The 14,482-nt window shown below is 34.9% G+C and overlaps 1 protein-coding gene across 11 annotated transcripts in view; it reads right to left on the reverse strand.

Annotated features, from left to right (window-relative positions):
• Positions 1 to 10,015: 10,015 nt before the first annotated feature.
• The window catches only part of LOC106142153 (calpain-B), a 44,661-nt gene continuing 40,194 nt past the window's right edge, over positions 10,016 to 14,482 (reverse strand). For 10 of the 11 annotated variants that reach the window (XM_060951974.1, XM_060951976.1, XM_060951980.1 and 7 more), the window contains 2 exons: positions 13,106 to 13,179; positions 10,016 to 11,248 (listed from right to left, as the gene is read on the reverse strand). In XM_060951974.1, the coding sequence (XP_060807957.1) occupies positions 11,169 to 11,248; positions 13,106 to 13,179 (154 nt within the window). In that variant the 3' untranslated portion in view covers positions 10,016 to 11,168. Of the gene's footprint in view, positions 11,249 to 11,819; positions 11,905 to 13,105; positions 13,180 to 14,482 lie in introns of all 11 variants that reach the window. The other variant, XM_060951971.1, reaches the window with a different exon arrangement.

Consider the following 14,482-nt stretch of genomic DNA (forward strand, 5'->3'; position numbering starts at 1 on the left):
GGGCTTCAATGATGCCCAAAATAACTATTCTACAGCTAGTTATTAAATAACATTTTTAAAATTTTGACAACAAAAGACATCGATGGAATCATATTCTAAAATAACAGAGACCACACGGTCACGGTACATCCAGCACGGATTTAATCAATCCTGATAGCCCTTAGCTATGCACACAGCACTTTATTTGATGAAAAAGCAAATAAATACGAGTAATATTCGTTATATTTACACACTATTTCAATTTGAGCGTGTGTTATTAAAAAAAAAACAAAATAATATTGGAAATGTTGGTCAAACCTTGAATTCCGTGAGTTAAAAGATTTATAAAACCGATAGTTTTTTTTTTATGAAAGAGAAAATATGTTAACTTTAAATTAAATTAAGAAAACAATGGACTTTCCCATAATTTTAATAGCGACGGTGTATAATACATTCAGTCAGAAAAGTATCGGGAATGGATTATTTATTTATGGTACCAAATTCAAATTTTTGTTTTTTTTGTTGTTGTTAGATTGGCACAACTGTTTTCCATTTTGGCGCGGAGTTTGAGTTGCATCTGTTGTTTACATTAAATACAGTGCTATTTTTAGTTATATCATATCTAGTGTGTATTGCTAATTTCATAATGGATAAAAACATCGAACAAAGAGTTTGTCTTAAATTTTGCATTGCCAATGGAATATCGTGTTCGGAGTCACTGAAAATGTTACAGAAGGCTTACGGTGAATCGACTTTATCAAAAACTCGTGCTTATGAGTGGTACAAAGCGTTCAAAAGCGGTCGAGATGTGATGGAAGATTTGCCTCGCTCTGGTAGGCCATCAACGTCTGCAACTGAAGTTAACATCGCAAAAGTGAAGGAAATAGTGACTGAAAATCCTCATTCAACTTTGAGAGAGATAGCCACCGAACTTTCTGTATCTCACGAGTCGATCCGTACCATTTTAACTAATAATTTGGGTACGAAACATGTTGCCGCTCGGCTAGTCCCAAAAGACCAGAATTTTTTTCAAAAACTCAATCGCATGAGAGTCGCTGAGGACATGCTAGAACGAGTCAATTCCGACCCAACATTCATGAAACGCATTGTTACTGGTGACGAGACGTGGGTTTACGAGTTTGACATGCAAACTAGTCAACAAGCTTCGGAGTGGCGCCTTCCAACTGAACCGAAACCGAAAAAACCACGCCAAAGTCGTTCAAAAGTCAAAGTCATGTTGACTGTTTTCTTTGACTATCGCGGTGTTGTGCACTCGGAATTCTTGCCGGAAGGTCAAACGGTAAATAAGGAATATTATTTGAGTGTTATGCGGCGTTTAAGAGAGCAAATCCGACGAAAAAGGCCAGATTTGTGAACGAATTTTTAACCAAACACTCAACAAATACCATCGAGCAACCACCATATTCACCAGATATGGCTCCAGCCGACTTTTTTCTTTTTCCTAAACTCAAATTACCACTTCGTGGCACCCGTTTTCAATCGGTAGAAGACATAAAAGAGAATTCGCGGCGAGAACTGACCTCAATTCCGGAAACAGCGTTTAAAAAATGTTTTGATGATTGGATTATTCGTTGGCGTAAGTGTATCGTTTCTAAAGGAGCATATTTTGAAGGTGATAAAATAAATTTGGATGAATAACAAACAGTTTGTGTATTATTGATCTTTTCCTGCTACTTTCTTGACAGAGTAGTATATGTATATATTCTCCTTAATCATTGTCGAAGTAAAAAGTTAATCCAAATACATGAACATGGGATTCTTCCTTTAGGTTATGGGGCCAGTAACCTACAAATTTATCTGAATTTCATCATTGAATCATTAACTTAATCAATCATGATCTTCGAGGCTTGTAGGATACCACTTATACCACTTATAGGTTTAAGATGTGATATGTCCTATGTGTGTGTGAGTTTCCAAATATGCTCCTTTTCTTTGACATGCCACATTCAAACATATAATCACGTCTCCATCCCTTATGGGGTAGACAGAGCCAACAGTCTTGAAAAGACTAAAAGGCCGCGTTTGGCTGTTAAGCTTAATGATAGAATTGAAATTCAAATAGTGACAGGTTGCTAGCCCATCGCCTTAAAGTTATCTTAAGTTTATAAAGGAAAAAGATGGAGTAGTCCTATTCTTTTTTATTGGCGAACCACACGGCACCCATATATTGAAACAGCTTGTAAAAATAATTCCAACTGACGCAAGATGAGGTCACTCATAATTAAGCTGGGGATACACTGGGCGCGGTTTTTATTGATCACATACACACACACATACATCTAGTGGATTGATCCACGCCCAGTTCATAACGTAGATCGTAAACGATGAGTTTATAGCGCGATATTAATATTGTTTCAGGGAAACGCGGTCTGTCTGTTTTCTTAGGGCTGCCGAACACTTGTATGTTGTTATATTTTTGAAAATTAAACCCGGCTTTGTTGAAATAATATTTTGGTTGGATTATGTGTTGTGTGTTTTGGTGTGTAGGTATGTATAAAAAAAAACCAATTTGAATTTGCCATGTGTCTCCTGGCACCAAAATAAAAAGGGCCATTCCATCTTTGATCCTTTTTATTTTGGGTATAATAGAAGAATCCCAAGTTTATTAGCCTATCCCTTAGTCGCCTTTAACAACGTCCATGCGGAAAATATAGAGTGGTCATATTCTTTTCTCTGTTGGTGCATACTGTCGCCATTATAGGTCAAATTATATGTCGGGTATTACATGTGAATCTCTACATTTCGACTGTTATTAATTGATGTACTTAGATTATCACATTTTTGTCCTGATTTCCTTTATCAATTTAAAGAACCACAAAGCTTACATTCTTAACATTAACTTCTTTTCGCTTTTTGGGTAAAACGCATTGAACAAAACAAAGAAATCTAATTAATACACGCGTTCGGAAAAAACAAAACGGGCGGCCATTACACGGACCATTTCATTATAGGTGACATAAAATGGCGGTCGAGTATTTACGACTGATTCTAATTTATCTTTACGCCCGCCATTCTGGATTGCATTTTTTTCATTTATTACTGATACTGACGGGGTGGATAGATTCAACAGTATCGAAGGCTACGTTCAGCTTTTATGAAGGAATTGAATCCCAAGTTTATTAGCCTATCCCTTAGTCGCCTTTAACAACGTCCATGGGGAAAATATGGAGTGGTCATATTATTTTTTCTGTTGGTGCATACTGTCGCCATTATAGGCCAAATTATATGTCGGGTATTACATGTGAATCTCTACATTTCGACTGTTATTAATAGATGTACTTAGATTATCATATTTTTGTCCTAATTTCCTTTATCAATTGAAAAAACCACAAATTTACATTCTTAACATTCACTTCTTTTCGCTTTTTGGGTAAAACGCATTGAACAAAACAAAGAAATCTAATTAATACACTCGTTCGGAAAAAACAAAACGGGCGGCCATTACACGGACCATTTCATTATAGGTGACATAAAATGGCGGTCGAGTATTTACGACTGATTCTAATTTATCTTTACGCCCGCCATTCTGGATTGCATTTTTTTCATTTATTACTGATACCAACGGGGTAGATATAGTCAACAGTATCGAAGACTACGTTCATCTTTTATGAAGGAATTGAGATTCAGATAGTGACATGTTGATAGCCCATCGTTTTTAGGACTGCCAAGTGAATAAGGTTTATTAACCTTTACCTCGAGATGGGACAAGATGAAAACGTAAATAGACCTTAACATACATAATATAATCACGTCTTTATCCCTCAGGGAAGGCCGCGTTCTGCTCTGGAACCCAAACTTTGAAAAAAAGTTTACCAGTACTTAAAAAAAATATTTGGAATGAGGGTGATAGACAGTGAAAAACATGATGTTATAAATCGGTTTCATCCCACCGAAAGTTCAGATCAAACAGCACGAAAATAACTTGAGAAATCTTGTTAAGAAAATTCGAGAAGACGTGTCAAAAAATTTGTTACCGTATTCAGGAGGCAAATTGAGTTTATGTAAATTATTTGGCGCGCAATCGTGTTATAGTAATGACATGGAATGTAAATGTGCTTAAATTTTATACATGAAGACTGAGATTAGTCTAGATTCTAGATTTAAAGAGGATTTCGATATGTGAATTTTTATGTTTGTAAGTATTCTAGAATGTTTGATCGTGGTTAAAATTATCCATACAAATTTAAAAAAACTAAGTTTTAAGCTCTTTTCGGGAAAAAGGCGTGGTTTTATGTATTAATTACTATGTACATAGTCAAAATCTTTACAGCGGGTTATCCGTGAAACCATCAGACGGATAGACCTTCGCATTTATATGACAATAAGTACTATAGAAGTATGAATAGAAGTTGGAAACTATGCTTGGGTAAAAAGAGAATTTCAGTTAATTACCTATCGTTCGTTATCGTTCGGAAAATTATCTAAAGGAGTATCTCTAGACCACATATCGAAACTACATTAGCAAATTTAAAATCACTTCAACAAATAGTTAAGACCTTGTACACGCATATCACATCTTCATCTATTACGGGGAAGACAAAACCAATATTTACAAAGCTCAAAATTCACATTTAGCTGGATGGAGTTGAAAAAGAATTTCAACTTAGCCTTGTTTTTTTATGATAAATAAAAAAAATTAAGTCGAAGAACTGTTAGCGTTTCAGAGTGGAAGTAGAATAAGTTTGTGAGTAAAAAGTTCTCATAACTACATTATCTTTTCTCAGCATCTATAAAGCCAATGAATACTGTCTCTGCTATCGGAAACTTCGTTTATACCAAGATCAGAGTTTCTCAAAGTGGGTTACGACATTAAATCATTGGGGAATAAAATTTACTTAAGAGCGTTAAGACGTTACTCAACAACAGTGTAGTTTTCAAATTTGTTATAATCTATCAAACAATTTTAATACAAACTAGCTGTTGGCTCCGACTTTGTTCACTGACAATTTCAATACACAAAAAGAAACTTATACAATGAAGCTGACAATCCTGTATTACTCCTTACAGGGATGTGGGGAGAAATTTTTGTACACCAGTTTTTAAGTTGAACCAAACCACAAAACATAAAACCACATTCAAATCAATCAGTTTAATTGATCATCATTATATACGTTTTGTCAGAAATTCTAATACTTGTGCATCCAGTAGACAGTAATTGTTCCCCAGATTAATTGCAGGCTACTGCAAGATATTACCGTTACCGTACTCACAGAGCCGTTGGCTCTGTCTACCCCGCAAGGTATATATGTGACTATATGCATGTATGTATGTACTAATAGAGGCGGCTCTCTAGCATAAGTTACGTGGAACATTAAGTTTGAGAACCTGTGAGCCAGAGTTTGAAACTTAGCTCATCAACAGCCCAGTCGATGTTGCGGTCAGCCGCTAAAGGTCATCTAACAAGGTAGCCTACAATCTGGTTTCTGGTCTAATGAGATTATCTAGAAAATAATATTACATCTGTTATAATATATTCTTAGAAAAAAACCTTAATTTAAGGTGCATCTTAAATTAACGTTTTTTTTCTAAGAATACATTTATAACTCTGCAGACTAAGTTCTTAAAAATATGATATATGAATTAAGATTCATACATCATATTTTTAAGAACTTAGTCTGCCTATCAGTTACCTATCAGCGTTTGAAAATAAATCATTTCATTCCTGCTTATAAAGCTTTTATTAAGGTGCAGACTAAGTTTTCAATTATATTTGAACCTTAGATGTAATTAATTTTGCATAGATTTGCGCACACACATTATCTGTAAGTAATCGTGATGAACAAATGTACGCAAACAGTTAGTTTTCCTGAGTTGAAACGTACCTTTACTTTTAAGTAATGAAAAGATTTGTCCGAAAGATTGGCCAAATATAACAAAACACAAAAAAGAACGATAGAATTGAGATTCAAATAGTGACAGGTAGCTAGCCTACCTATCGCTTAAAAGAAGAATCCCAAGTTTGTAATATCCCTTAGTCACCGTACTTTGCTCCGATTTGAATATATTTTCTATCTCTGTTGTGTTAGGTTTGGTTAACCTTAAAACATGTAAACAAAAATTTCTTCGCCCACCCCCTAAGAGGGCAATGTAGGGAGTCAGCATTTATTTAAGTTAATTAAGTACTTGTGGCAACATTTATACGCCACAAGTCTCAAAAATAAAATCACGCGACGCCACAAATCAAAAACCACGAAAAGTCTAAATCGGGCAAGCAAAGATTTCACGGATTGAAGCATAAATACAACCTGACAACCACATCGGAGTCGCGGTTCCCCAGGCATAACACCTAGCCTGGCGGAAGATCATCCCTTTGGTGGCGGTCGAGCCTAATCATCGCTCCCGCTACATACTTTAATGTAAGATATATTTGCGTAATGTTATAATAACTTTAAATCATTCATTCATGCATGTATTGAGCGTTCCACTTTCCGATGGAACAAATATTCATTTATGTCAAAATATCAATGTAATGTGATATGTGGGAGTGAAATTAATTATAAGTACCTACATCACTAAATCATTTATCCGACGGGAACAATACATTTTCCCAATGATGAAATTAAGAACGGTGCACACAATGCATTTCTTCACAGAAATTATTACTCTTAGAATTGCTGACTAAATAATGTGACTAGGTCATTAATTGAGCTATTAGGCGACATCTGATAGATATTAGGCGACATCACTAACTGTCAATTATAGCGAAGAAAATGACGCACTCAGCCAATAGCAGCGAAGAGTCTAAATCGCGCTAACAAAGATTTCATGTATTGCATAACCGCTACAAATAGCAGGTAAATCATGAAATATCGGTTATTAGTTTATACATATGGTCACGTCTATATCCCTTGCGGGGTAGACAGACCCAACAGTCTTGGAAAGACTGAATGGCCGCGTTCAGCTATTTGGCTTAATGATAGAATTGAGATTCAAATAGTGACAGGTTGCTAATCCATCGCCTTGAAAAAGGAATGCCAAGTTTGTAAGCCTACCCCTTAGTCGCCCTTTACGACATCCATGGAAAATAGATGGAGTGGTCCTATTTTTTTTTTTGTATTGGTACCGGGAGCCACACGTTTTAGAAAGGACAATAGCACATATTTATTAACACTAAGACCAAATGGGATCACATTTACATCCCTTGCGGGGTAGACAATGGACCAGCAACCTGTCACTATCCATACAGTCCAACCTATCATTATTTTCTAAACCGTTAGCTCTGTCTAGCTCTGTCTGTCTGTTAAGGATAAAGACGTGATAATATGTATCAGAATTTTATTTCAATCAGTGTGCACTTAACCATATGTATACAGCCCCTTGTGACCTAATGAACATCCTGAACCCAACCTTGACCTCTCGCAAACAAATATAATAAGGGGAAAGGCTTTATCGAGTCCTTATCGAGAGTATGCTTAAGGCTATATTTAGAACTAGCTGTGCCCGCGACTTCGTCCGCGTGGAATAGTTATTTTGGGCATCATTGAAGCCCTCAAGGATTTTTTTCAAATATTCTATTATTTCTTTGCTCCTTATAGTTGCAGCGTGATGTTATATAGCTTAAGCCTTCCTCGATAAATGGTCTATTCAACGCAAAAAGAATTTTTCAATTCGAACCAGTAGTTTCTGAGATAAGTCACTATTTTAAACTTAATATCATCATTAAACATTGAAATAATTACCTAGTAAATATTTTTTGTTAAGAAAAAAGTTAATTAAATACCTATTAAATAAAAAATTAAAAATAAATATATTAAACCATACAGCTGAACGTGGCCTTCAAGTCTTTTCGTGATTGTAAGCTCTGTCTACCTCGTTAGGGATAAAGACGTGATTATATATATATGATCTAGCTTTGTAGAGCAATTCCGTTCAGGAAACGACAAACTTCAGTCATCAGCGCCGTATATCTCATCTATATTAATTAATGGTGTCAAAAGTTAGTTTGAGAGACATACGTCAGTGTCAATAACATAAATATAGTGATATTTTCACTGATTTGTAAGAAAACATATCTAATTATGTCTATATCCCCTGCGGCGCAGACAGAGCCAACAGTCATCAAAAGACTGAAAGGCCACGCTCAGCCGCTTGGCTTAATGATAGTATTGAGATTCTAAATTGAAATTGTTTTGATTGATTGATACGATTAGCTCTGTAGCGGGAATGATTCGACTCGACCGCCACCAAAGGGAAGATCTTCCACCAGGCTAGGTGTGATGCCTGGGGAACCGCGCGACACACGATGCTGTGTCGGAAATTGTATATACTCGTATGCTCCAATCCGTGAAATCTTTGCTTGCGCGATTCAGACTTTTCGCTGTTTATTTAATTGATAGCGTCGCCTGATTGGTTGGACTTTTGGCGTAGAGATGTCACCATTGCTCTGTCCTTTTTTTTTCGATAGATCGAGTTAGCCTCGAAGTAAATTCGAGACTGCTACGAGGTACTAACCCAATGATACTATCATCGTCATACATATAATAAAACTGTGCTGTGTGGTTCCCAGCACTTTAGAAAAGGACAAACTGTAAACTTGGGATTCTTCTTTTAGACGATGGACTAGCGACTTGTCGCTAGATAGTATATTATATTTAGATAAATGTCAATTCCTCGACGTGGCCTTCCAGTCTTTTCGACATTATGGGCTCTGTCTTCCCCGTATTGGATAAAGACGTGGCTATATGTGTGTGTGTGTGTGTGTGTGTGTGTGTGTGTATGAGGTATTGTATCAGGATGCGGTGCTGGCGAGCAAGTTTTCATACCTCGGATAGCTCTCATACCCAATACCTTCGCATGGAAGTTTAAACGCTTGCAGTTCCCTATAAGTGTATTTTTTGCGATGACCATATACGAGTATAATAAGGCGAAAAAGCAATGTTTGGACTTAGATCTTTTGTACACCAATTGTATGTGGCTCTTCCACACGTCAATGACGCCAACAATCTTTTTGTTTATGCGCCAGACAATATTACTAACAACATTGTTTAAAGAGAAACTCACTGTGTCTTAAATGTCGATCCTGGTAATTCAATGCGCCGCGCGAATGACGTCGCAGGCACAGCTAGTATCAAATAAACATGTACATTATTAATATAGTACTAACTTAGCTCCGTTAACTCAGGTAAATACCTAAACTATAGAGAGCGGTAAGTTTGTTAAAATACTTTTGAACTTTATTGTTAGGTAATAAAGTTCAATGTTACCTGATATCAAAGATGTAACTTAAAAAGCTTAACGCCTAACTTCAGCTGAGCACACCTGTGCTCAAAGTAAATAACGTAAGTTTCTCTTACGAAAGATAATGGCAGTTGGCGTGACATGTTTTACAGATATACTAACATACGCCGTCGGCTCTGTCTGTGTAGGTAATACAGAAAATCTCGTCGATTTCCGTTCACGTGGGAATTAATAAATAAAAAAATATATATTTAGTACAAAATACACAAATCGCGTTATCCTCGAAGTTAGTTGAAAACTTGTGTCCTCGACTTACTCAACGATACGATATATTTAATAATAAATACAAGTATAAATAAACATCCAAGACCCAGGCCAATCAGAGAAAGTTCGTTTCTCATCATGCCCTGACCGGGATTCGAACCCGGGACCTCCGGTGTCAGTCAAGCAATATTACCGCTGCGTCACAGAGGCCGTCAAATTCCGGGAAATACTATCTTAGTGTATCCCTTGAATGACATAGGAAAATATAACGGTAACGAATTTCAAATCAAGACACAGCGTTTTGGACTGAACTTTGATATTCACATAATCAGTTCCTTTTTTTACATTTATTTTAATATTAAAACTAATTTGAAATTAACTTGAAATTTACTTAATTAAGTAGATAACTATTAGAAAAAATTTGATGCATCATAATCGTAGGTATCAACTTAAATAAGGTTCTTACGTGGTACACGCAAGGTCAATTATTGAGTCTATTTTCGTTAAAATTCGTTCTCTCAGTTGAAAAGACAGTATTAAAAGAGCACTGTTAATAAGGAAAAAATACTTCAGGTTACAAATAAAATAAAATTTATTTCAAAAACCGATATTACATTTGTCATAGATTGCAAAATAAAATTAATGTGACGTCAATGCAAAAAAATGCGTCGTACTCTTACCGTAGATAAATAAAAAAAAATAAGAGATTTTTTTCAGAGATTATACAGATAAATAAGCTGAATAAATTATAACTAAATTCGCACAGTAACTAAATAAAACTGGTGGGAAACCTAGGCCGTTACCTTGGTGGTAAAAAAGGTTATAAAATTTTAAAGCTGTTGTTCAAATTTCACAATTGATGAACATTTATGATCGGATGTATATAACTGTATGATCATTTGACATTATTGTACTTTGATTGAACATTGATTTGTTAAAAAAAAAGTGATAATGATCATTTTTGTATGTTTTAACATTTGATCATATATACTGTTGATCATTGATAATTTGCTCAACTATTGCGATTATTTGAACATTTATTGTTCAATGATTTATGGAAAATAAAAATCATATTGGAATGAGAAATCGGTGGATTGAAATACTGTTAAAAGTGGAAGTAAATATAACATTACATTAAAAAAGACGATTTAAAACCTTACAAACGGAGTTCCATATGACAAAGTAAGAAAAAAGTTTAAATAGGTTTTAAAAATTTTGTGACAACATTTAAAATTATTAATTAAAAATGTTTTTAGATGAAAATTTTACATTCATTTTAATATGTTACGAAGTAAATGCCGTTGAATTTTGAATTAATACATCGATTACAAAATAATTAAATACCCGTATTTGGAATTAATATTATTAATGACATAAATTTAAAAATTCTTACATTGTGACTTACAAATTATATAATCTCAATCTTTATCTTACCATATTTGTATAAAATTCATGGTTATTTCAAATAATTGAATCAGAAGACTATTTTTTTATTAGCTTTGGCCTCAGGTAAGGCCAATGAATATTACAATTATTCAACTTCTAGCGTATTAACTATTGGACGTGTTTTGAACATACATTATATATTTTTTTTATATTTCGATGAATTCAGTACGCATATTTTCTGTTCATATCAATTTTTTTTTAATCAAAAACAGATTTATTTGTTATTAATATTATTTGGTTAGCCCGAATCTTATAGTACAAGGCAAATAGGCGTTTTAATTCTAGTAAACTGTGCGATTTAGCCAATCTTCTAGCGAGAACGTGGCGTATCCGCCGCCCGAGGATCGCGCTTCGAAGATTTCTGAAATAATTAAAATAAATATATTAGATTTTCATGTAACAATACTCGTTGTGAAAACATCGAGTTAGTATGTTACAAGCTGGTGATTGGGCATTTAAGAAATTCTTTATTTTTTTTAATTTCTTCCGTTTAATTAATAAAGGAAATCTTTTTTTTTAGTTGCAAAGTGAATTCAGTAACAAAAATAATATGAATTTGTGAAATACCCAAATAATGAAAATATAATTGTCATTTGCAAACAGATTTCCAGAAAATATAAATAAAAAACAATACTAAATCTAAATTAATTTGTATATCTAATACAAAAGTTATGAAACGAATTAATATTTTACTTTTATTGTAAAGTGCTGTTGCAAATGACATACAAAACGCAAACGGGAGTCATATATAGAAAATCAAGTCATCATACTTTGAAAATAATACAATTAATTATAACCATTTATGCCAAAAAAAATTATTTATTTTTCATTTTTTTTTAATTAAAATAAATAACAATCAACGCGATAGAATCCCGGATATGCGTTCACGAGTGCTATAAAAATGGCGTTATCATCTTCTGTATCACATATACTTGAGTCATCATCAACGTGCCGCCGCCGCCGTTCACTGGTTCCATTGCATGTCCCGCTCTAGGTTTTCCAGTGGCTCATTCTTCTCTGTCGTTTTTCAAAATGTCATTTAAATAATATATAAATAAATAACATACATACACATACATATGGTCACGTCTATATCCCTTGCGGGGTAGACAGAGCCAACAAGTCTTGAAAAGACTGAACGGCCAGTTGTTTGGCTTAATGATAGAATTGAGATTAAAATAGTGACAGGTTGCTAACCCATCGCCTAAAAAAGAATCACAAGCCTATCCCTTAGTCGCCTTTTACGACATCCATGGGAAAGAGATGGAGTGGTCCTATTCTTTTTTGTATTGGTGCCGGGAATCACATGACATTAATAATATAACTAATTAAATATTTATGGCTAGCTTTTACTCGCGACTTCTATCGCCGTAAATGTTCACTGAAAAAGATGGCATCCTGTATTGGCTCTTTAGAGAGGGATTTCTTTTTTGTATACCTACCATTTTCTAAGTTGGACTAAGCCACAACACATGTGATACACGAACATACACACATACAAACAGAAACTCTTAAAATCACATTTTTATCTTCTGCTGGTCTTTTTTATAAAGACCACCAAATCGATTTTTCGGCAATATGCAATATATAATAGGATGGATTTTTAAAACAGTCTCTTAAGTGTAGCAAACAACATCTTAAAAACTGCATCAAAATCGGTTCAGCGACAAGCACAGCAACACGCGAGGTAATCGCGGACAAAAAAACATACATACAAACATATACATACCACCTTGTTTAAAAAAAAGTGTAATGCTTTATCATACTTATTTTTACCTCATACATACATAGGTACACGTCTATAACCTTTGCGGGGTAGACAGAGCCAAACATAGAATCGAGGTTCAAATAGTGACAGGTTGCTAGTCCGTCGCCTAAAGAAGAATCCCGAGTTTCTAAGTATATAAGGTAATACTATTCTAAGTACATACATACATAAAATCACGCCTCTTTAACGGAGGTGTAGGCAGAGACTACCTCTTTCCACTTGCCACGATCTCTGCATATGTACTTCTTTCGCTTCATCCACATTCATAACTCTTCATACAAGCTCGGCGGTTTCGGGTACTTTTGACCTGACCCAACTAACTCAACCTAACTTTTCTAAGTATGTAAGGGATATCCTTTAAACGCCTTTTTCTTGGTGCAAATAAAGTCTTTATCTTGTTGCAATAAAGTTTATTGTATCTACATAGGTATCTATCACGAAAGGACTCACCTATCATCGACTTTAGCCGCACAGAACACATGATGAAGTCATCGAATTGTATGTAACCGTCGCGGGAGCCGTATCTGGAGACAAAACATACATATGTACATGCAAATAGCATAATAATGTAAACATTATCAATAAATTGATTATGTCTACATTAAAATATTAGTGTTAGTAGCATAAAGCTAACAAAATATTGTAAAATATTGCTATATATTGACAAATATGAAAAATAAAACAATTTTATTTAACTTATTTTTTGCAGAGATCGTGGCAAGTGGAAAGAGGTAGTCTCTGCCTACCCCTCCGGGAAAGAGGCGTGATTTTATGTATGTATGTACATACAAACCTAAACAATCATTTGATTAGTTCGTAGTTTAAGAATTTTACTTTTTTTTTAATAAGTGAGATTTATTATTAGTACAATTTAGGAATTGTAATAATCACATTTTGTCAACATTATATTATGAGTGATGACTTTATTTGTTTAAAAAAATTGTGCCCCTGTACCAGTGAAGTTATGCACATTAGTTTGAATACTAACCGATGCTCTTACGGTGAAGGAAAACATCGTGAGGAAACCTGCACATTCAGGCAACTGGGTGTACCACTATTGTCTATCCAATACGGGTTAGGTTCCCCTGCGTTGGTTGCGGAGGTCAGATGGGAGTCGCTTCGTGCAAAAACCTGACTCACCCAATCCAGAAGACATGGTCAAGGGCTTACCCTGGGCATCTCTTGGAGTGGTGAGGTTGCAACCAGGACTAAAAAAGCCAGGGCGATAATGTAGGCAACCTCCTCGGTATACGCCATAGCAACGGTTGCCATTATTTTGTTGTGTTACAAAAATGTCAGGTATATAATTTTATTGTAAAATATTTTTATTTTACGTTGAATAATATAGTAATTTTAAACTGATTATTTATCTCCTCTTTTCTCTTTCTATCTTACATACATACATAAAATCACGCCTCTTTCCCGGAGGGGTAGGCAGAGACTACCTCTTTCCACTTGCCACGATCTCTGTTGTTCCGCCGCTTCTTCTACACATGCGCTTTGGAAGCGGTAGTAGTTATAATTAGATTTAAGTTATGTGACGTCAATAAGTGATACCTTGTATCCAATTTTGAAAATAAATCTATTCTATTCTATTCTATTCTGTATACTTCCTTCGCTTCATCCACATTCATAACTCTCACACTTTCTATCCTCTGTAGGAATAACTAACTTTGTAACTATACTTCCTACAAAGAATTTTAAAAATTATTCCCACCTCGCTTTTCACCCCTAAACTTGGGGATTTTCAAGGCAAGAGTGAATAGGCACTATTTGAGGTTGGGTGCACTTTATTAGGCCTCATCTTACTTACCATCAGGCAGATAG

The sequence above is a fragment of the Amyelois transitella genome, chromosome 27 (genome assembly GCF_032362555.1).
Source record: "Amyelois transitella isolate CPQ chromosome 27, ilAmyTran1.1, whole genome shotgun sequence".
Classification (NCBI taxonomy): domain Eukaryota; kingdom Metazoa; phylum Arthropoda; class Insecta; order Lepidoptera; family Pyralidae; genus Amyelois; species Amyelois transitella.